At 47.9% G+C, this 23,919-nt stretch overlaps 1 protein-coding gene across 4 annotated transcripts in view; it reads right to left on the bottom strand.

The window, feature by feature from the left end:
- LOC144768495 (protein MTSS 1-like) overlaps positions 1 to 15,050 on the bottom strand; it is a 563,908-nt gene extending 548,858 nt beyond the window's left edge. For 3 of the 4 annotated variants that reach the window (XM_078652202.1, XM_078652203.1, XM_078652204.1), the window contains exon 1: positions 14,635 to 15,006. In XM_078652202.1, coding sequence (XP_078508328.1) covers positions 14,635 to 14,706 — 72 coding nt within the window. In that variant the 5' untranslated portion in view covers positions 14,707 to 15,006. Of the gene's footprint in view, positions 1 to 14,634 lie in introns of all 4 variants that reach the window. The other variant, XM_078652201.1, reaches the window with a different exon arrangement.
- Positions 15,051 to 23,919: the final 8,869 nt, after the last annotated feature.

Raw genomic sequence — 23,919 nt, 5'->3', positions numbered from 1 at the left:
TTTTGAAGGGAAAAAAAGCTGTGGCGGTGAATTGTAATCTGATGCCACGATCCACTGGGATATTACAGACTTTAATTTGTGAGACAACAGCATGCCACTCACTTGAGGCAATACGGGAGGCACTACGAGTACCAGCAGGCCTCTGAGAAGGCCACGCCCACAGGGTGGGGTGAAGTTAATAGTAAAAGGAGCTGCCCAAAAGTGTTTTACTGTTGCCTTCACGTCCTATGCCCCTGAGGAAGTGATACACGAAACGCGTCGGGACAGGACTTTGAATTTGTGGACAAAGGGTGCTTTCACGCTGCTGTTCCCATCATTAAACGAAGTTGGCGAATTCTGACCTGTGGTGTGTGCGTCTTCTATTAGCAGGCAACTTTTTGCGTTGGATATATATATATATAAATAAAGAACTTTTCTCTGCTACCTATTTGAGGAGTTGTACCTTCTTTTGGATGATTCACGCGCTGTAAAAATGAGGTTGGTTGGAGGTCCGCATCTGGAGTGATTCCGTCTTCCATTGGCGGAACAGGATTTTTGGATATATATATATATATATATATATATATATATATATATATATATATATATATATATATATATATATATATATATATATATATATATATATATATATATATATATATATATATATATATATATATATATATATATATATATTCACTGAAAAAACCATAGGTTATAGACCATATATAGTTAGGAATTAGCATTTACAAAACCTTGAAAATTCACTGAAAAACCATAGGTTATAGACCATATATAGTTAGGAATTAGCATTTAAAAAACCTTATTTTACTCACACAAAACCATTGAAATTCCATATATAGTTAGTTGCACTAACTATATATCGTGCACCTGCAATCCACTGCTGATGATGTCACATATTACATCATTCATGACATGGTCAGTGACATCACTGATGACATCACTGATGACATCTCAAATGACATCACTGATGACATCACTGATGACATCTCATTTGACATCAATGACCACATCACTGATGATATCATTCATGTGACAATACAATGCATCTCCTCACATTTTAATATAACCTCTGTTTCACCCAGTGTTAAATACAGAATATAATTTTTGAAACCATTGACACACCAATACTAGTTACTACATACGCACTCACTGATTCCTACGTCTACACACACCTTCACTCATTCACCCATACTATCATTCATACATACAATCACTCATCTTTACAACACTATCATATGCACTCATACACCTATACAGACACTCACAGTCTGCCACTCATCCATGGAGTTACTCACACACCTAGTCAGTCCTGTAAAGAATCAATGACACTTCAATTTTCTTGTCTATACAGTTAAACATAGAGCACCTTACATTTTCAAACATATACTAACACATACTTACCTTGTTATACAATCATTGATACAAGTACACATTGATCTGCACAGAGTCACACACCTCCCAGCCAGCCACACACACACTCAGTCTCCCATACAAATACTTGGACAATCAATCAGTAACCCATATAGTTAATTATATAGCTACTGATCAAAACATGCAGCAGTTTACAGAACAACAGACATAATGATGCACAAATTAAGACACTTTAGTCACTAACCCATGCACTCAGTGAGACACATTTAATCACTCACTCATGCATTCAGTCATGCACCTACTAAATCCTTTGTCCAGACACTTATACTTCCACTCATTCTTCAATATGTAAGACACATTTTAACTTTACAGAAACATACAGTCACTGGATGTTGTCATCAGTGATGTCATCAGTGATGTCATTTGAGATGTCATCAGTGATGTCATCAGTGATGTCACTGACCATGTCATGAATGATGTAATATGTGACATCATCAGCAGTGGATTGCAGGTGCACGATATATAGTTAGTGCAACTAACTATATATGGAATTTCAATGGTTTTGTGTGAGTAAAATAAGGTTTTTTAAATGCTAATTCCTAACTATATATGGTCTATAACCTATGGTTTTTTCAGTGAGTTTTCAAGGTTTTGTAAATGCTAATTCCTAACTATATATGGTCTATAACCTATGGTTTTTTCAGTGAATTTCAATGGTTTTTTAATAGCAAATATCATAAGCTGTCGAATGTCAAGTACGTGGTAAGTGAAAACATTTTCGTGTTTATGCACACTGATCTGCTTTGAATGGTGCCCCCCCCCCCTCATTTCTATTAGGAGTACTCTCTCTTTGCAGATAGTGAAAGGTAGTTAACGCAGGTCTTTGCCCCCATTGTAATCCGTCGTGCCTGCTTCTCTCTCCATTTGATTCATTGTTATCCAAGTATTTACTGTTATAGAATTAGTTCTCTTTGGTTCATTCTCTATTTACAAACAAACACAGAGTCGCAATACTCTGTTTAGTCTTTGCAGATAACGAAAAATCGTGTAAAAAAAAAGAAAAGGAATCGAGCAAAATCAGTAGGCCACTAATAGGATCTCTTTTTGACCTCGCTAAAATAGAAACATTAGGAACAACCCCTCATGACAAATACAAAACTAGTGAGATGAACTGAACTCCACACAATGATGGCTGCAAAACAGCTCGGCTCCGCCACCCACCCCGCCCAAAATAACGATAAAGAACGGCTGCCATGATTGGTTGCGGAATGACCACGACGGAGCTACGAAATGGTGCTGCTCTCATGCTAACCCCAGCTTCAGTCTGAAACATCCAGAAACACTGTAGACTACCAATTCGATCAGTTCCGGTAGCGCCCCAATGTAACCCGGTAGAGAAGAACTAGCCCTCCCCTCTTTGACTGATGGTTCTTGTTGCCTGTCCCTTCTGTTGTCATTTAACAGAACTATTTAGCCTGCTGAAAGGGGTTGTGTTCCGACTGCTGGTTGGTGGAGACATTTTGACTATATTCTGTACCTGCGTTGTCGCGTAATGCGTCATATGACGCGCCGCGTTAGCGCATCCGGAAGTCATCCGGGGCGCGCAGCGCGTAACGTAAGCATAACAAGTCATGTGACTTGTTAATAAAACTTTTCATTGGTTCATTTTACTTTTCTTATTGTAATGATGAAAGGCTTGGTCATATGACCTAAAAATTACGCTTTTCATTACTTCCGAACATTATTTTTTCTTAAATATATGTTATAATGTTCCAGGCTAATGTACTTTCCCGGAAATTTTACAACTGTCCTGCAAGTAAAATATATTCTTTTTTCGAGAAAAAGAGCGTTTCTTCGTCCCATGACGGAGCCGTTGAGCAAAAGAGGGTCGACCTGCTGTCTTAGTCGCCGATACGCCTGAATATGAGATTCTTATCGATCACTTTATGTTGCAGGAATAGAAAACACAACAGCCCTTGACCATTTATCTTTACTGCGTTCCTTCGTATTATACCTTTTACCCTTCATGTAATTGGTCTGCTTTATTTCACTTGCCTTTTAATGATTCTAAAACAGTGACTATTATTAAAAACTTTACCAATGTATATACTACTACCATGTTTTCTTTTAAAAACCTTTATTGTGAAAATTTCATTATACAAATACGAGCCTATAACCACGTGGGCCGGCCACGGAGCAAACTGTAATCGTATATGATGAATAGACATTTACACTGTAGAGGAACGTAACGGGCGGGCCATTAGGTTGCAAGAACTAAGGTGTCTAACAGTTACGGAATCGGTGGACGTACATTTTATAATTAAAATACGACAGGGCCAGTTACAATAAAATTATCTAGATATACATTTGCGGGCAAGTACCATGGGTGACGTTAATTCGAACTTTCAACAGTACAGTAATCAATAACACATCAGAACTTAATATCAATAGGGATGTCGAAATATTCAATCAATTCTCGTCCCCGCCCGCCATGTGCTTCAAAACTGCATACGTATCTCGTGATTTCAAGGTTCTGCAACCAGTACACAACAAGGAGTTACGAGTCCCATTTATTCTGGCGCCATTTTGGGCGAGGACGGGCAGGTCCAGGATATAGTCAAAATGTCTCTACCAACCATCGACTATGATGATTTTCATATGCTGTATTTATTAGAGTAACACTCATCTGTCCACATGAAATTAATTTGCCACAATCTAAACATGTCATTTTAATCTTTCCAAAGTTCTTCTAAATATTTGGGACCGTTTCCCTTGCCTCTGAAGCTCTCAGTGCCACTTCTTTGATGAATGTACTAGCAGGTCACGGGTTCTCCTCCAAATCTCTCTTTTATGCAGCACTATAATTAATTGGTGCCACCTCTCCATATGACGATGCATGGTATAGTTACCACAACTATATTTTTTTTCGGTTCCTCTGGAGAGTTCATCGTGGCAGATGAAGCGTGTAACGTACCGGGCATTTACCTTTTTTTGCATGTACAGGAAAGGGAAAAAAAATCGAGCGTCCGAGTTCTAAGGTGTCCCAGGGCCATTTTAGTGGACCAGGCCCAAATCCAAAGAACAGGCCGCCATTTTGAGAGTCCTGTTGCAGCCGCCTGTCGCTGTAGCATCAAGAGCAGCCGAAACTCAGCTGAATGGCAACTGAAACGGTAAAGGGGCGCCCCACTACAGCAGACGAGCCAGGCCCAAATCCAAAGAACAGCTATCTCACAGGCTAATGGGGCGACCCACGCCGAGTTTCAGCATTGTAGGATGACCACACAAGTACAGCAACTTGCTAGACATCACCTCGGTGCCATCCGGATCTCGGCGCCCCACTGCAGATGAAGTGCCTCTCAACTATGAAACCACCACGGTGACATCCGGATCTTGGCGCGTTGTGCTGCCTTCGGCCTATTCGCACATCGGTCCGCTACTGACGCCATCTCACAGGCTAATGGGGCGACCCACGCCGAGTTTCAGCATTGTAGGATGACCACACCAGTACAGCAACTTGCTAGACATCACCTCGGTGCCATCCGGATCTCGGCGCCCCACTGCAGATGAAGTGCCTCTCAACTATGAAACCACCACGGTGACATCCGGATCTTGGCGCGTTGTGCTGCCTTCGGCCTATTCGCACATCGGTCCGCTACTGACGCCATCTCACAGGCTAATGGGGCGACCCACGCCGAGTTTCAGCATTGTAGGATGACCACACCAGTACAGCAACTTGCTAGACATCACCTCGGTGCCATCCGGATCTCGGCGCCCCACTGCAGATGAAGTGCCTCTCAACTATGAAACCACCACGGTGACATCCGGATCTTGGCGCGTTGTGCTGCCTTCGGCCTATTCGCACATCGGTCCGCTACTGACGCCATCTCACAGGCTAATGGGGTGACCCACGCCGAGTTTCAGCATTGTAGGATGACCACACCAACTTGCTAGACATCACCTCAGTGCCATCCGAATCTTGGCATCTCAACGCCTAGTGGTATCTTCCATACAAAAAATATTGTTACGCTGCCTTTGGCCCCATTCGCACATCAGTCCGCAACTTAGACATCACCTCGGTGCCATCCGGATCTTGGCATCTCAGCGCCTTGTGGTGTCAGTCAGAAAATATTGTTGTGCTGCCTTCGGCCTATTCGCACATCGGTCCGCTACTGACGCCATCTCACAGGCCAACGGGGCGCCCCACGCCGACTTTCAGCATTGTAGGATGGCCACACCAGTGCGGCAACTTGCTACACACCACCTCGGTGCCATCCGGATCTTGGCATCTCAGCGCCTTGTGGTGTCTTCTACACCGGAAATATAGTAGAAAATATTGTTGCGCTGCCTTTGGCCCCATTCACACATCAGTCCGCTACTGACACCATCTCACAGGCCAACGGGGCGCCCCACGCCGACTTTCAACATTGTAGGATGGCCACAGAAGTGCGACAACTTACTAGACACCACCTCGGTGCCATCCGGATCTTGGCGCGTTGTGCTGCCTTCGGCCTATTCGCACATCGGTCCGCTACTGACGCAAACTCACAGGCCAACGGGGCGCCCCACGCCGACTTTCAGCATTGTAGGATGGCCACACCAGTGCGGCAACTTCCTACACACCACCTCGGTGCCATCCGGATCTTGGCGCGTAGTGAAGCTGCAGCAGCTGCAAATAAGCTTCAGACAGTGTTACAACCGCTGCTCAGAACTCTCAACTATGACACCACCTCGGTGCCATCCGGATCTTGGCGCGTTGTATTGCCTTCGGCCTATTCGCACATCGGTCCGCTACTGACGCCGCCTCACGTGCCAACGTATTTTCTCCGCATTTTATACCCTATGCCGCATAACAGGTCATGTGACTTGTTTATAAAACTTTTCATTGGTTCATTTTACTTTTGGTTTCCTAATGATGGAAGGCTTGATCATATGACCTAAAAACAACACTTTTCATTGGATGAAAACTTTTTTTTTCCCCCAAACGATGAAAGCCCCACCTTGTTTCTGGATGTTTCAGACTGAAGCTGGCGTCAGCATGAAAGCACCACCATCTCGTAGCTCAGTCGTGGTCATTCCGCGAGCAATCATGGCAGCCGCTCCCCACCAGAAGCCTGCAGGAGTCGGAGCCCCCAAAACTTTTGATGAATTCTCAAGGCGGAGGGGACGCTTTCGAGAATGGGGTCCAAGACCTAGCAGACAAGCGTCCGATTTCCAAGGTGTCCCAGGGCCATTTCAGTGGACCAGGCCCAAAAAGGAAACAGCCTGCCGCCATTTTGAGAGTCCTGTGACAGCCGCCTATCGCTGCACCGCAAGAGTGGGCGCAACTCAGCTGAATGGCGGTTTTTGACACAGTGGACCAAAAGCGGACGGAATGGCAACTGAAACGGTAAAGGGGCGCCCCACTAAAACAGATGAGACTCCACCTGGAGAGGCCCGTTCACGCCGCCTCCCCCGGGGCGCTCCACGCCGTTATTCGGAGCAGCATTGTAGGATACCAAAACCAGTGCGGCAACTTACTGGACATCACCTTGGTGCCATCGTTCTGCTGCCTTGGAACTATTCGCACAACAGTTTGCTACTGATGACCCACCCCCCGCGACGCCCCACGCCGTTATTTGCTGGGTGGCAACTTACTAGACATCACTTTCGTGTCATCTAGATTTCGGCGCGTTCTGCTGCCTTGGAACTATTCGCACAACAGTTTGCTACTGATCACCCACCCCCCGCGACGCCCCCCGCCGGAAATCTGGACGTTGTGCTGCGTTGGGACTATTCGCACAGCCGACCGCTACTTCGTTGTTTTTCTCTAAAAATGTTTATATGTTATTACTATTTTTGTTTTCTTGTATATATTTATAAATTATTAAAGTTTTATAATCTTACTACTTTGTCGGAGTGCTATATATTTTTAATGTGACACATAATTGTAAAAACTTTGATGTACAAAGAGTCATCCCTGGAATCTTCCGCTTCACGCTCGGTCCCCTCCCCAATCACAATACAGGATGGTTTTCAGATAATAGCAACGCTTCTGCTGTGACGGATCTCATCAAGTGTGGGCCTTGATCTACTATAACTCCTTTGAAGACGGGTGATTCTTTACAGCTGTGGCCATAAACTACATCTGCAGGGCTAGCTGATAGCCTAGGACCGGCCTGGACAATCGGACACAGAGGAAAAGGAGTGTCAGAGGGTGCGGTAGTGAATAGGGCGAAAGGGAGGTGTCGGGCGGGCACAGGGTGTGATTCTCAGGGAAGAACAGCGCAGATGGGGGGAGGTTTATTACCCATGCATAAAACAGAGAGCGGGGGTGACCACTGCCTGGGGAGATGCTTGCGAGGGTGGGGAGCCATGCTAAGGATCGACAGCGTGCACAGAGTGGATCTGGTCAAGGCATCTAAAATGGCTGCCGTGCACGACAAAAGTGTGGCATTTGAAAAAAGACAAGATGGCGCACACAATGTTTTTCAACAATTCCTGATTTCCTTCGAATCGAACGTTAACAGACGTTGGGGCATATTACCAAAGTTAAGCGATATTTATCCCTAACGATGCATTGCAAAGATTTTTTTACCGTCAGAAATTATCGCAGATAAACCTTGCTATTATCAAGGTTTATCGCAAATACGATAAAAAACGAGCGCAATGCATTAATATCGCTGAAAACTCCGCGATATTCATGCATTACCGAGCTAATGCTCTTAGCCATGTTATCCACCTCCCATTGGATAACATGGCTAAGAACTGCTCAGGGCAGCTGTTACTTTTTGGAGATATTCGCGCTTATCTCGAATATTTCCAAAAGTTGATAATAGGAGATAGCGATGTTAGCGACTGTTTCCAGTCGCTAACATCTTGGCATGCCCACTTTGCATGTCATTAGTGATAAATATCACTCACATGCAAAGTGGGGCCCAAGATGGTCGCTATCTCCTACTAGCCGTCGCTAACTGGTGTTAGCAACAGCTAGGTAATACACATATAATTTTATCTCCGCGAAGCGGAGCGCTGTTACAGATATATATCTTGTTTTTGAACGTTAATTTCTCAAAATGCACTGAAGCACATATATTGAGACATAGCAAAGGCACATCGGGCTACCAGTCCCTAATATTTTACCAAGTTTCGTGCAAATCCATTCAGCCGTTCGATTATTATTATTATTATTTTTTTTTGCCCCGCGGGGCCCTTTTAAAACCTCCACATCAAACCTAGGGGGTCAGCGAGGATCTACTATGCCCCCTTATGGTCATCAGCCGTTCGATTATTATTATTATTTTTTTTTTTTGCCCCGCGGGGCCCTTTTAAAACCTCCACATCAAACCTAGGGGGTCAGCGAGGATCTACTATGCCCCCTTATGGTCATTTGCCCCTTCGCTTTGGCCTCCTCTTGTCTCTCGATCCTACCGAGAGACAAGATGGCGGCCGCTACGTACTGTTTGGAATGTTTACAGACACCGGAGAGCCAATCAGCTTCGCTTCGCAAAGCTCCGTAACGCGAAAAGTACGCGAAGCGGTGCGCTGTTACAGATATATATCTTTTTTTGAACGTTAATTTCTCAAAATCCACTGAAGCACATATATTGAGACCTAGCAAAGGCACATCGGGCTACCAGTCCCTACAATTTTGCCAAGTTTCGTGCAAATCCATTCAGCCGTTCGATTATTATTATTATTTTTTTTTTTTTGCCCCGCGGGGCCCTTTTAAAACCTCCACATCAAACCTAGGGGGTCAGCGAGGATCTACTATGCCCCCTTATAGTTATTTCCCCCTTTGTTTTAAGCCTCCTCTTGTCTCTCGATCCTACCGAGAGACAAGATGGCGGCCGCTACGGACTGTTTGGAATGTTGACAGACGCCGGAGAACCAATCAGCTTCGCTTCACAAAGCTCCGTTGCGCGAAAAGTCCGCGAACCAGAGCGCTAACCGGTCCGCTGTTACAGATATATATCTTTTTTTAAACGTTAATTTCTCAAAATCCACTGGAGCACATATATTGAGACCTACAAAAGGCACATCGGGCTACCAGTCCCTACAATTTTGCCAAGTTTCGTGCAAATCCATTCAGCCGTTCGGGCTAAAAGTGAGGCCAACCGCCCTATGGAAAACTCAATGTTAAAAACACGTTTTGGGACCCCCCTTTTTTCTCGGCCCCCACTGGACGAACCCCCCCCAAATTTTCAAGGGCTGCTCAGAAACAAAATGTGCCATTTTCCTGAAAATTTCAGCCGATTCCGTCCACAAACGCCAAAGTTATTAGACATAGAATTTTCAAAAAACCCATAGAGAAAAAATCCTAACTATATATACCTACTGGCGACCGCCAGTAGGTAATATATATATATACATACACACACACACACAAATATAAATACACATACACACACACATACATAAATACACACACACACATACATACATACATAGTTAAAGATTAATTTCGGAGGTCAGTATGCAGACATAAGGCCAACACATTCTCACAATATACGGTATTGTGGGTAATGAAGAGGAGGCAGAGATAATGGCTTCTGATCTGCAAAGTAAATGAACAAAGCAACATAAAATGCGTGATTGGTTTGTCACCCCCTCCAACTCGAAGCTGCATGTGGATGGTCTGCTTTCCCCATTAGTATGTATGTATGTATACTTATAAAGCGCACTATCACCTTACAGGCATCCTGGCGCTGTATACCGCTGTGGAACCCTTCCTGGCTTTCCCTGTGAGATGCCCCTTACTGGGCACCCCCAAGTTGAGGCCAGGCATCCTAGCGCTTTCGGGCCGTTGTGGAGATTAAGCAAGCTATTGCCCAGAGTTGCAGTGTGGGACTCATGATTAGAGTAGGCACCTAGGCGAGAATTATCGAGTCCGTGGACATTGAGCCCAAGACCCTGCCGCGTTGGGAATTGAACCCTGGTCCCGGGCCAGACCTCTGCCTCAGGGTCTGCCGCTCTAATCGGTGAGCCACACTTCTCCAGTCCAAGAGCTAGTACATAATTTCAATGGCAAAGTTCCTATTCCAAATCTAACGTATAGAGCTCTCTTTATTTCTGGATAGACTGTCTAGGTAGGGTTAAAAACCACAAAGCATTTTAAAACCTTGAAGGTGCGTTTTCAATTTCCCATTAAGGTGAGTATTGCTGTAGTCGCAGAACTTCTTATAGCAGATGCCTACTCCCTGAAGTCAGGCTCTCAGGGTTGAACCAGAGATTTGAGCAGCCTATAGAATTCAGCGTAAAGGCTAGACAGTTGAACCAAGGTAACTTGGCTGACTCTGCATATGACCATAGTTTGCACCCGATTTTCAGGTACTCACCTCTGGCTTGGTCCATATTGTTATCAAATATAAAAGGGGCTGGAGTGCTATGTGCTGGTCAACAGAGTTAAGACCCGGCTCAAACCTGAGTGCATCCAAAAGGGGTCCCTGGGCCAAGGTGGAGACGATGTAGAAACTAGTTATCTGATCTGATCATGCCCATGGCCTTCTTGTGATCCCATAACTCCGCCCCATAGGTGACAGCTGCAATAGCTTGTGCTCGGTATGGTTCAAGAGCAGCACTGATACGTCTGCGGCCACAAAACTTAAAACCGTATTGGCAAACTGACTCAGTGTGGCATCACTTTTTAGTAAGTGGGGGGACCAGGACACGTCACTCTACTAAAAGAACCCTCTCCAAAGGCCACAGGGTATGGAATAACTAAGCATCCAAGGCTCTAGTCCTATACCTCGGAATGTACTGTCACACTATATACATGGTTGTTAAAGGTCTTTACTGCACACGCTTGATGGCAATAATTGCACTTCTGAGAATTTATCACTGGGTTAGAATTCATATTGATCAAATCTTTAACAGTGATACTAAGGCTGGTGCAGCCAGCGGGTATGGAATTATAAAGCGAGCCTACAAGTTCAAGTGGGTGAATCTCAGAGGGTCTGTCTACCAATGCACTGGCACCAGAGGTCTGCGGTCGCAATAATATAGCATAATCACCTCACTCGCTGTCAAGCGTAATCAAGACAAGTCTGAAAGCACAAAAAAGTATCTGACGGGATAATCACATAAAAGAGGCCATAAATACTCTTAAAAATACCTTGAAAGAAACGTGGTATGATAATATGTTGGCAATGTGCATGTAAGTTCGTTATGGACCAGACAAGCTATTTTACTGATTGACTGTAATGATATTCGATCAACCAGAAATCTCTTAGTAAGTTCCATACAGTAATTTCAAAGTGCATACAGTGGGAGTAAAGCAGATCATAGATTGAGGTGTTATTGCTCAGGATCTAGCAGGGCAACGTAAAGGCATTATAGTAGGAGAAAGAATATTTACCTATTTTACATTTGATGCTGTACAGACTTTAGTTTGTTTTAACGCCAGCATTAAAATAAATACATGGGTAAGTGGATTATTGCAGCTGAGCGGTCTGTCGGAAATGCAAATGGAGTAAATCTGGACGCGCTTTTTGAAAAAGTTGCACGATGCCTCAGAGTGAGACGTTGAACTCTGCAGTTGTTACAGACATCCTTTCCTGGAAAATACTGCTCGCCAGAGTGCTGCAGTAAAGATAAGCACACACTCATCCTTCAATCCATGTCCACTGAAACACGAGGGTTTTCGACAGTGTGCCAGTCAGTGTACCTGGGTAAGTTACTGTGATTGAACTGGGGCTATATTTTTGAGACAGGGTTGCATGATTTAATGGCCCTCCGGAGGCCCACCTAGTATGAGGCAAACTTTTACGCTAGCAAAGGGTTTCCCCCAGACTGATTTATTACACCATGACGCTCTAACCGCACAGAGCGAGTGACACCCCAAGATGGCTGGTTATTCGGTGCCACTCCCACGCGGGAGGGGTTGGGCAACAGGCGGGTTCTGTGTTCACACACAGCCGCTCCCGGCCACAGCCCCGAGCAGCTGTGCTAGTGTGCATGTGTGTAACTTGAGCCTGGAGAGGGGGAGGCAGGCTGAAATCTCGCCCTGGAATCCGGGGAAGCTCCGACAGAGAACTGGCACAGCGAGGAGGGGGCGAGGACAGCCCGAGTGGCAGTGTCCTTGCCTGTGCTCTCAGTGCAGCCACAACAGCAAGGACCCCCTTCTCGCAGCTGGAGAGGGTACACTCTGCGGGCAGCGCTGTTCAACAAGTGCACAGCACGAAAACTAGCACGTGATTTGGCACAAACAATTACATAACCTCCGAAATCTATGGAGACAACACTAACTGGCTCAGTCCATACATATAAATGCAAAAGAAATAGTGGATTTCACTGATAAGGCTTTTGAACCGCCCATTCTAACAAGGGCCTCTCTACCCACGAGGACGGACGTGCCCCAAGGAGATACATGACCCTCCGAATCTAAACCAGGACTTGTCTCAGTACCTCTCCCACCATGTCAGACCGGCCTGTCACTCACACAAGCCTATCCCAGCCACGAGATTATAAACTGATCACAATATCCAGAGTTCCAAAAGGACCCCCAACAACTCCAGAGAAATTCTAACCTACCGACTCTAAACCAGTACTTGTCAGCACCCCTCCCACCACGTCAGACCGCCCTGTCACTCACACAAACCTATCCCAGCCCCGAGATTATAAACTGATCACAATATCCAGAGTTCCAAAAGGACCCCCAACAACTCCAGAGAAATTCTAACCTACCGACTCTAAACCAGCACTTGTCAGTACCCCTCCCACCACGTCAGACCGCCCTGTCACTCACACAAACCTATCCCAGCCCCGAGATTATAAACTGATCACAATATCCAGAGAGTTCCAAAAGGACCCCCAACAACTCCAGAGAAATTCTAACCCCTGCCACCCACGTCTCCCCGAAAAAGATCCACTCGTCAAGCGCCCTCCGCCCAGGTGCGCCCCTTCAAGGCTCCTCCGTACTCCCCCGTACTCTCGTACGCACGGGGCTTATGAAGTGGTATCCTAGCTACAAGGCAAGGAAGCGCTGCACACCAGAGGGATATAAATGCGAGCAAGTGGGGCCGGAGAGGAGTTGGAGCTAGGGGGCTCCTTACAGCTGGGCGAATGACAGATGAAAACTGCACGGGGGGGCAGCGCGGATGACAGAGGGAGCACGTCATTTGGTGTCGCGGGGATAGGGTTGACATGAACAGGGAGCTGGGAAGTAAGGGACTCTCACTGGAAACACATGGGCCTTCAAACCCCAAACTCTCCTCTATAGATGCACAGGAGACGAACCTTCCATCCTAAACTCTCCCTAAGGAGGCCTCTCCCTCTTACCCCTTCCTACAGGTAACTACCAATATGGATTTCCTGTTCCCACACATCGCCAAACCCTCATCCCGGAACCCTCTCTCCCCACAGATACTCTCTTCCTGGAGTCTCCCCCCCCCCCCCCCCCCCAAGAGTTGAAAGACCCATGCTAGGCCAAGCCTTCCTCTGGAGCCCTCTGCCCATACATACTTTCTTCCAGTAGACTATGCCCCAGAGACCACACCTCTCTGGTAGCAAACTCTGCCACCCGAGACGTCTGGGTCAGCGGTCTAAAGCAGTCTTCTAGAAACATTACACCACACAAACTGTCACCCAGAGAACCATGTCTCCCTGACCTGCAGCACTCTCGCCGCTGATGAGCCCAGGGTCACACAAGCACCATGTTAACACAGGAACACTAATCCCAGGTAGCTTTCTCCAACCCCCCACACTGTCCCCGTGGGAGATAATCTACCACCATACATACTCCCCCGTGGAACTATGCCCCAGGTGATCTCATCCGGGGATCTCGTCCTACAGACACCCCATGGACTCTTACCAGCAACACACTCGCCCAGAAATAAGTACTCCCAAAAACTGCCCCAGGAGACTCCACTCAGTCACACCCTATACTCCAATTACACTAACTCAAGAGATCAGCCTCCAGGAACCATCTACCGCCTACAACTACCACACAAGGGTCCCTCTGCCCAGGACACCATTCTCTAGAAACACTCACAGGAGACCCTGAACCCCGGAGAGGCGGCCTGACCTCACACACCTCAAGAAACTAATCAAACACACCACCCACCGAGGACAGACAGACTTTCTCTAAACCACACCGCCCACGGGCCCCGCATCAAGAAGGGACCTTTGCAAATGCCGCAGTGTGTGTGGGGAAGTGCAGAGGGGGTGTTCGTCCTGACACGGAGCGGGCCACTTCCAGAGAGAACTTCCTTGCATCCCGTCCCCGGAGAGGCGCCCTTCCCCCCACCGGCCCCTCTCGATGCGCGCAGGAGCCTCTCCTACCTTCATGTCGCTGATGATGGTCTGGAAGAGCCCCCCGAGGGCGCTGCACTCCTTCTCCATGCCGGCATCCATATTTCGGCGCTCTCGGTGCACAACACAGTGACTCAGAGCCGGTGCAAAACTCCAATGCAGCTCCCCGCAGCCCTGAGCATGCTGCTCTGATCCCTTCACCTCCACTCCTGCTCTCTGCTCCGCTCTGCCTCAGTCTCCCGCCCGCCCCAGGTATCCCCTGTCCGCCGGGCCCGCCTCCCCCTGCTCCGGACTCCGCTCCCACCGGGCTCGCGCGCCACCGTTTCCCGGCTCGAGGCTTCACCTCTCCAGCTGCACAGGCTGACACCGCTCCCGATGTTGACGAATCCTCGCTCTCTCCAGAGGGAGGAGCCTCTGCGGCCGGAAACTGCCGAAGAGTTTCGGCTGAGGGCCGAGCCCGGAGGGGATTGAAGAGGAGTCAACAGTGATCCTTTGGGAGAAGCGAGTGCGGCTGAGAGGGGGGCACTGGACCTTCTGCATCACCTTGGCAGGGAAGGAAGGTGGGCGGTTAGTCTGCTAATAACAAACCCAGTGGGATCACACTGAACAATGGAAAGCCGAACGGAGTAATAAAGCCTGCGGGGGGCAAGGGTGAACAGTAAACCCTGTCTAGAGAGTGAAATCAAGGAGTAACAGACAGACTTGTCCTCGATTCGAGTGAATAACTCTCCCAATCCATGTGTTTTTGTGTGCCTTCTGCTACTTGCATTCATGCCAATATTTTAGAAGAGGAACGTTGGAGATCCAAATAAAAAACATTCGGAGAATGTATCTACCCTCTTGTCTTCCATAGAAGAAAAGACAATTTCAGGTGGGAGACAGCCAAAATAAAGTCATTTATTCTTTAAAAAAGTCAGGAGTCACCCACCTGAATCGGGTCTATTGACATGTATGTACTTGTAGACCTAACATTACAATGTAATAAACACAACAAGCAATAGAGACAATCTGGATTAGAGAGCTACCCGCACATGCAACCTGGAAAACTTGAAACCTGTGAGAGTCTCTAAAGCTATCTTTTATCTTTTTTTTTCGGCCAATGGCCGTAAAAGCGATCAATTAAAATTATTGTACAAGGAAGCACAATGCAATACAACTGGAAATTATACAATTACCAGGCATAGAATATTCATAAAAGTATCCACTATTGGCCTAAAAACACAAAAGCAAGACGACAAATACTTCAGCATACACAAAACCTATTATGGTCCGTCATGCCTAAAAGTAAGTTTAATACATTACAATATCAAAGGGCGGTAGTGATGGCTTAAACAGTTGCACATCAAATTCTATATGTAACTTGGCGTTATCTATTTCCAATGTGTCTATATATATATATATAGATTACGGTGCCATTCAAGGTAACAGAGGCATCCCACTACCAAGGATACCAAGTCAACAGATAAAAAATATACCTGTTGTTACACATTTTAAGAAATGGTTGTACCTCGGCACTCTAAAAGTGCTCAACTGACTTGCAATTTATGTATTACATGTACTTATGTCTGATTTTTTTAGGTACTTAAGTACCATGTATAAAAGTCATTTCTACTTGCTATTACATTTGATAAGAAAAACATTTGATTTTTTGATGTTCTCTTCCCTTAGAAACATTTGTAATGTTCATGTTTTGATGAAGTACATCACTGTTGCAGGATCCTTAGTACTGGCCATTTAGTCAATATTTAATGACCAAATTCCAAATCGCATAATTTTAGAGTGCCACGGTACAACCATTTCTTAAAACGTAGAAGTTTAATACATATCTTGCTATTATAAGGGTGTTGGGAAATTTTGGACCACAATAATACACTTTAAAAAGTGGGTACTCTGATAAAAATCAGTGCTAGATGTGTGCATACTTCATTTAACACATAGAGCACAGGGATTTATCCATGGTGGAACAAGATGATATGGATACCGGAATACAACTAGGATTACGTACCCTTCCCGGTCACACAAACAATCAAATCTGGGTAAAGTGCAAGTGCTTCAGCATGCATTGTAATTTAAAACAAATTCTACAATCGGTAAGACCATGATACAAAAGAAGGAGGGGGATATACATTAGACAGAATGCGAAGAAAGGGTAAAAGGGGCAACTTTTGTCAAATTGGCCATATGCTATCCAAAAGTTGAGCAATGGAGAAAACAATGCCTGGGGAATTGTCTGCTCTACATATCCTAATCGCTACCCTGCATTGGATGACACCTAAAAGGAGACACATAGGAGCAATCCAACGTCTACACTGCTTATAATACCTTGGGCAGAAAAAGAGGAGGTGATCATCAGTTTCTTCAGCACTTCTGCAGACAGGACATATTTTGTTTTTACCTGGTTAACTATTCAATTTAGCGGTAAAGGAAGCAAGTGGTAATTAACCTAACCTGAAACTTATATGAAGAGCTTTTGTGAATGGAGGGTCGAGATAATTCATGTAGTTTTCAAAATAAGGGGTGCTCTTGAATTTTATGTCAGGACCGAAGGCGAGGATTACACTTTATCTTTCTTCGTTTTAATGATCAAATTCCAAACAGCAGCCATTAATACTAAAACAAAAATCTACATTTCCCATGACAACAGGGAAAATCAAAACAGTCCACTTCATTAGTCCTTTCATAGTGTTCATCCTGTAAGCTGTATATCATTCCTTGTATATTTGTATTGCTTTTATGGATTTGTAAAAATTCGAATAAAGATTTGATTCGATTCGAAACATTCCTTGTCACTTCCTGTAATCCCTCTTTCTTCGCTCCTCGGCAGCTGGTTAAGTACCATTTCTGGTCTTTCTTTCACTGTTTTTGTGTATGTGATGCGCCACCCTCACGAGCGGCTGCGTGTGTTTTTTATGATATGACTCTTCTCTTCCAGAGCCCTTAATTTAGTTGCGGGAACGCTTGGCACTCTTTACGCGACTTACTGCCAATCCGAGGCCGCAGTGCGGTCCTCCACCCACTAGAGGGCAATCTGAGGGGTCCGCGACTCGCACGTACCGCAGGCAGGTCGCTCCCCACGCTGCTGCATTGCTAGGTTGGCACTGTCTCTTGCTCCTGTTACTGCATTGCTTCTGCTTGTTTTTTCCCTCGCTGTATTCCGCTGTATTTCCTTTGCTGTTACTGTATTGCTTCTGCCTCTGCTCGTTTTTCTCTCGCTGTATTTCCTTACTGTAATCTGTTGTGTTCTCTCACTGCCCATTAATCCTTCTTTCTCCCTCCTGCCTTATTTCGTTGTTCTCCCCCGCCACTCTTGCTGTGCCCTGTTTTTTGTTCCCCCTGCCGTTCGCCCGCTCTTTCCCGCTGCTGCGTCTCTGCAGCCCCGCACCCCCTGCTCTCCTATTCGCCACCCCGCGCCCGCCTCCCAGCTGCTCCTCCCTCCCATCTCCCCTCATATGGAGGGCGCGCAGCGGGCGTGCCGCTGGCACGCCAAAGAGCACCCAAGGACCCGTCTCCTGCCGGAACTGCAGCTTCACCAGCACCCGGTCCGCCAACCCACCTACTAAAGAACGCAACCACCTCAGATGCATCCTTCTCAACATCCGCTCCGCCCGCAAACACGCTGTTGAACTCTGGGAGCTACTCGACTCAACCTCCCCAGACGTCGGCTTTCTGACAGAGACCTGGCTGGACCCCTCCACGGGACCCGACATCGCCATAGCCATCCCAGAAGGCTACAAAATAACCCGCAAGGACCGCACCAATGGAGTAGGAGGAGGAATTGCCATTGTCCACAGGAACGCGCTCAGAATCTCGACCAACACCGACGACACCCTCAGCACTGCCGAACAAATGCACTTCTAGATCCACACCGACCCCAACACCACCCTCAGAGGAACCCTCGTCTACAGACCCCCCGGACCCCAACCACAATTCAGCGACTCCATCGCTGACTTCGTCAGCACACACGCCCTCGCCTCCACGGACTACATCCTCCTTGGGGACTTGAACTTTCACCCCAAGAACAACAACGACTCCAACTCTTCCACCCTGATCGCCAACCTCGGACTCAAACAACTTGTCACAACACCCATCCACTCCGCCGGCCACACGCTGGACCCCATCTTCTCAGCAAGCTCCCACATCTTCTTCAACCACACCACTAAGCCCCACTGGACCGACCACCGCTGCATCCACTTCACCTTTGGAAACCCACCGCACGCAGCAGATGCCTCACCGCCGCTGGAGCAAAGTCACCGAAGACATGCTAACCACCACCTTCGCCCGAAGCCCACCCGCAGACCCGACTGACCCGACGCCGCAGCCCGCAACCTCCGACAGTGGATCGACGACTGCACCAACACCCTTGCCCCACTCAAGAAACCGTCCAACAGCCACACCAGAAAGAAAGCAAGCTGGTTCTCCAAAGAGCTCCAGGCCTCCAAGCAAACCTGCCGTAAGCTAGAGAAGAACTGGATCCCTGAACGAACACCAGAAAGCTACGCAGCCCACGAGAACACCACCCGCAGACACCACCCCCTCCTCAAATCCGCCAGAGGACCTCCTTCAAAGACCGCCTAGACAAGAACGCACACAACTGCAAGGAACTCTCCAACCCCAGCTCCAACACCAACGACATCCCACCCTCGCAAGACCTGTGTGACTTGCTGGCAACCTTCTTCCACCGCAAGGTCGCAGACATCCACGACAACTTCAACACCGGGACCACCCAGCAACCACCGAGACCTCCACCCCCACGACCACCACCTGCACCAACCGCCTGATCTCCTGGACTAACATCAACGACAATGTCACCATCATGATCATGAACTCCGTCCACTCCGGATCACCTTCAGACTCGTGCCAACACCACATCTTCAACAAAGCCAGCACCACCATCCCTCCCCATCTCTGGAAAGCCATCAACATCTCCTTCGAGACAGCAACCTTCCCAGAGAGCTGAAAGCACGCAGAGATCAACGCCTTACTCAAGAAACCCAAGGCGAACCCCAAGGACCTCAAGAACTTCCGACACATCTCCCTGCTCCCGTTCTATGAAGCTATTGATACCTCCATTTACAGGGCCGTCAATGAATTGATGATGCCCATGAAGCAAAGGTTGGCCGATAATATTGCGAAGGAATGTGCCAAGATGGCGCAGTCGGGCGCAGGCACCTCTGCAGCCCTTCCCCCAGGATAGGGACCCTGACCAGGACTCTAGGGACGCACCCCCCCACCCAAGAAGACGTGCAACACGGGGGTTGATAAGGACGCCTTTGCATGCCTTAAGAAGGTATTCCTGGCACAAAGACCTCGCAAGTAGAGTCCCCACAAGAGCTCCCGCCTCCTGAGTTTGTTCTCATTCAGCCAGACTCGCCGCAAGCCCAGGAGACTGAGTCCCCTGAGGAGTCAGACGAAGAAGCGGGTTCCTCGAGGTCTTGGCGGCCGTCAGCCTCCTAAGACGGGTATGTCAGACATGTTGGACCCGGACGAAGCCCGTAGTAGACTCAGGGCAGAGTGCCCTCACCCCATGTCGGAGGGGAAGGTAGCACTTATGCCGTATATAGATGCTAAGATGGCCACCTTTTTACAAAAGTTTATTAAAGATCCCAAAAAGGGGATAGCCTGGTCCTGGTGAACTTGCCAGGACAAGCTTTTGGATGCCATTGGTCCCATGACCAAAATTATGGACCTGGCCGAAGAGGCCAGCATATCCGGCTCCCTGATTGCCCCGGACGTTCTTTCCGCATGGGCACAGTGAGCCATCTGTTTCATGGGGAACGCAAACTGCGCCCTGTCGAAAGAGTGCTGACGGTCCCTATTAATTAAGGTGGACCCCAAGTTAGGCGACTTGGCATCCTCGGAGGAGGGGGCAGTCACACAAGGGGGTTTATTTGATGAACCTTTCGTCAAAGAGTTGGGCAAATTTGTAGCGACTTTTACGTCCCTCGACAAGCCCAGACGAATATCAAGAGAGTGTTCCACCCTCAGGTTTTCCAAGGGCCCACTCGTGGCAGGGGCTGCACGCCCAGCCACTTTGCATCTCGAAACCCCCATCCCCGGGGGCAAGGCTCCGGATGCGGGCAGTACCAGGCAAACCAGCGCTTTAACAACTTCTACCCAACAAGGGGTCAATGTTTCAAGGGCTGCGGCAGCTTCAAAGGCGGTAACAATGGAAGCTCCAACGCTGAGTGTTTTGCCTTCAGCGCAGCTGCGGGTTGGGGGGCCAGCTGGCACAGTTTCTCCCCTCTTGGGAGGTGATTACAGGGGTCGCTTGGGTTCTCTAGATGGTGCGGGGGTTCCAAATAGAGTTCTACGGCTCCCCCCATCAGTTCGCCCGTCCTTCGACCAATCTCCTTTTTCTCCGCCGATGCAGTAATGATAGACAAGGAGATGGCCGATCTTCCATGCAAAGGGGCAATTTGTCAAACGGAGGTTCATCCGGGGGGGTTTCCTCAGCAATATCTACTTGGTCAAGAAGACCGATGGGGGTCAGAGACCGGTAATCAACCTCAAAGAGTTCAACGAGTGGCTTGTGTACCGCCACTTCAAGATGGAGGGTATCCATCTCCTCAGGGACGTGCTACTCCCATTAGATTGGATGGTACGCCTGGACCTGAAGGATGCGTACCTGGTGGTCCCAATTTTCCCACCCCACCGGCGATTCCTGCAATTTCTCTGGTGAAAGCAGGCTTTAGAGTTCCTAACACTGCCCTTCGGCCTCTCGTCCGCCCCTTGGTGTTTCACCAAGGTCCTCAAGCCAGTGGTGGAGTTTCTGCGCATGCAAGAGATCCGGTTAATTGTTTACCTGGACAACATTCTTATCTTAGCGCAGTGTCCCTCAAGGTTGGGAGTGCACCTTCAGATGGCCGTGGAACTTCTTCAAGGCTTGGGTTTCGTGATCAATGAGCGGAAGTTGCTCCTGGTCCCAACGCAGAGAGCAGTATTTCTGGGGTTTGTCATAGACTCCACCTCCTCCTCCTCTCTGAGTCTTCCCTCGCGGAAGATAGCGAAGATATGACACAAGATTTGTCAAACCCTAGCCATGCAGCGAACTTCTCTGAGACAGTTTGCGCACCTTGTGGGCTTACTCTCAGCCTCGATCCAGGCGATTTTCCTCGGCCCATTACACTATTGGGCTCTGCAGCGCCTGAGGACACATAATTTAAGGAGAGGTCTCATGTACTCCCAAGTAGTTCCTCTGACAGACGAGGTGAGAGAGGAATTGGAATGGTGGCTAGCACATATGGAGGCCTGGAATGGAAGAGCTATTTCCGGTTCCTTTTCGACTTGGTGATAGAGTCGGACGCCAGCAGGGCAGGTCTGGGCGCTCGGTGTGGGGATTTCTCCACCAGCAGAAGTTGGTGTCCTCAAGGACAACGCCGGCATATAAACCGCCTGGAACTTTTGGCGGGGTCCTTTGCAGTCCGCTGTTGGACCAAGGATCGGATTCAGCCCTCGGTGCTCCTAAAGATGGACCATGTCTCGGCGGTGAGGTACATCAACCATCTGGGAGGCACCAAGTCTCGAGCCTTGGCGAACATGGAAAAGGAGTTCTGGAATTTCTGTCTAGACAACCAGGTCTCAGTGACGGCGGAGTATCTTCTGGGATGAAACAACCAGGTAGCGGACTGGCATTCCCGCTATCTGCGGGATGCCAGCGTCTGGAAACTTGACCCTCAGGTTTTTCTCCTGCTAGCAAATAAAAGGGGCCCCTTCTCCATTGTCCTGTTTGCGTGCCAGCTCGACCATCAGCTCCCACGGTTCTTCAGTTGGACACCAGATACGCTGGCGGTGGCGATGGACGCATTCACCCAGGATTGGAGTCAGGAGAACGGGTATGCATTTCCCACATTCCCTATGATCACACGGACGGCTGCCCTGGTCCGCAGGCAGAAGGCAACGGTGGTTCTGGTAACACCGCTATGGAGGTTGCAAGTTTGGTTTCCGGTTCTTCTGGAACTTTCTTGGGCTTCTCCAACCCGTCTCCCCCACTTTCCTCACACTCAGACAAATCTGGAGGGCGAGCCACAGCACCTGGTAGAGGAGGGCTCGTTACAGCTCATGGCCTGGCAGATTACAGGCAAAGATGGAGACACCAAGTCCTTTTGAGACACGCTGAACTCTTGCTCTCCAGAGCCTGGGTGGACAGCACGTCAAAACGTTACGAGTCCGCATGGACACGATGGGTCTGTTGGCGTATGCGAGGGAAAGTGGATCCCGTGGTTGAAGATTTGACCCACGTCCTCAATTATCTGGAGAGTTTAGCAGAAAAAGACTAAGCATACAGGTCAGTCAATGCCGTCAGATCCGCCATTTCTGCGGGGCACCCTCCAGTTGAAGGGGGAACGTCTAGGCGAGCACCCTTTTGTTTGCAAGCTACTGCAATGGATCCGTTTGGCTCTTCCCCCGGAACCCCGATACTCTGTCCTCTAGGACGTCAACTTGGTGTTAAATCTCCTCCTCAACCCAACCGTTTTCTATCGCAGAAAGAAACTTTGGCAAAGCTAGCTATGTTGCTATGCCTTATTTCGTGCAGGAGAGTCTCTGATGTCTGAGCCTTAGACATTACAGTGAGAGTTTTTTCCCCCAGACGTGGTAACGTTCACAGTGAGTAGATGCACCAAGTCAAGCACCCACATGTCAAGCACCCGCATGATTTCTTACCCAGCTTTTATGGATTTCCAGAATCTCTGTGTGGAACAATGCCTTAAAGCCTATGAGGAGGCTATGGAGGAAGTCTGTCCACCCGGCGAACGACAACTCCTGATAGCACTCAGAAAACCATTCAAAGCGGTTTCCTCACCCATTATAGCCCGCTGGGTCAGATGGGTAATGCAGGAGGCGGGCATTAATACGAAGGCATTCGGGGCACATTCAGCACAGGGGCAATGGCCTCCAAGGCCTTCAGTCTGGGCGCTCTTTGGAAGATCTCATGAGACCGGCAGACTGGTCCTCAGATTCCACCTTTAAGAGGTTTTATTTTAAACCAGTGCTAAATGTGGGCCAGGTGGTGGTGAATAAGCTTTGGAGGAGCATAATCCTCACCTCCGGTTCTGACATACAATAGAAATGTGCCTAGCCTACGAGAAGGTAAGTTTCAATTCTATTAAGGAGATGAGGATTAGCCCTCCCAGCAACCAGGATGGATGCAGACCCACCCGTATGGGAGTGAGTAACTTATCTTAGTGGTGATTTGTTTATGGTACAGTTTTTATAGAGTGACATTGCTTATTTGATACTGTGCATATGTTTCTGATGTACCAGCTGAATGGCATTGCTGGTGCTGATGCATATAGTCTTTCCAGGTAAAGAAGGATC

This window comes from Lissotriton helveticus, chromosome 7, assembly GCF_964261635.1.
Source record: "Lissotriton helveticus chromosome 7, aLisHel1.1, whole genome shotgun sequence".
Taxonomy (NCBI): Eukaryota; Metazoa; Chordata; class Amphibia; order Caudata; family Salamandridae; genus Lissotriton; species Lissotriton helveticus.
Note: the sequence above shows the minus strand (reverse complement) of the source record. Positions and strands in the feature narration are given on the sequence as shown.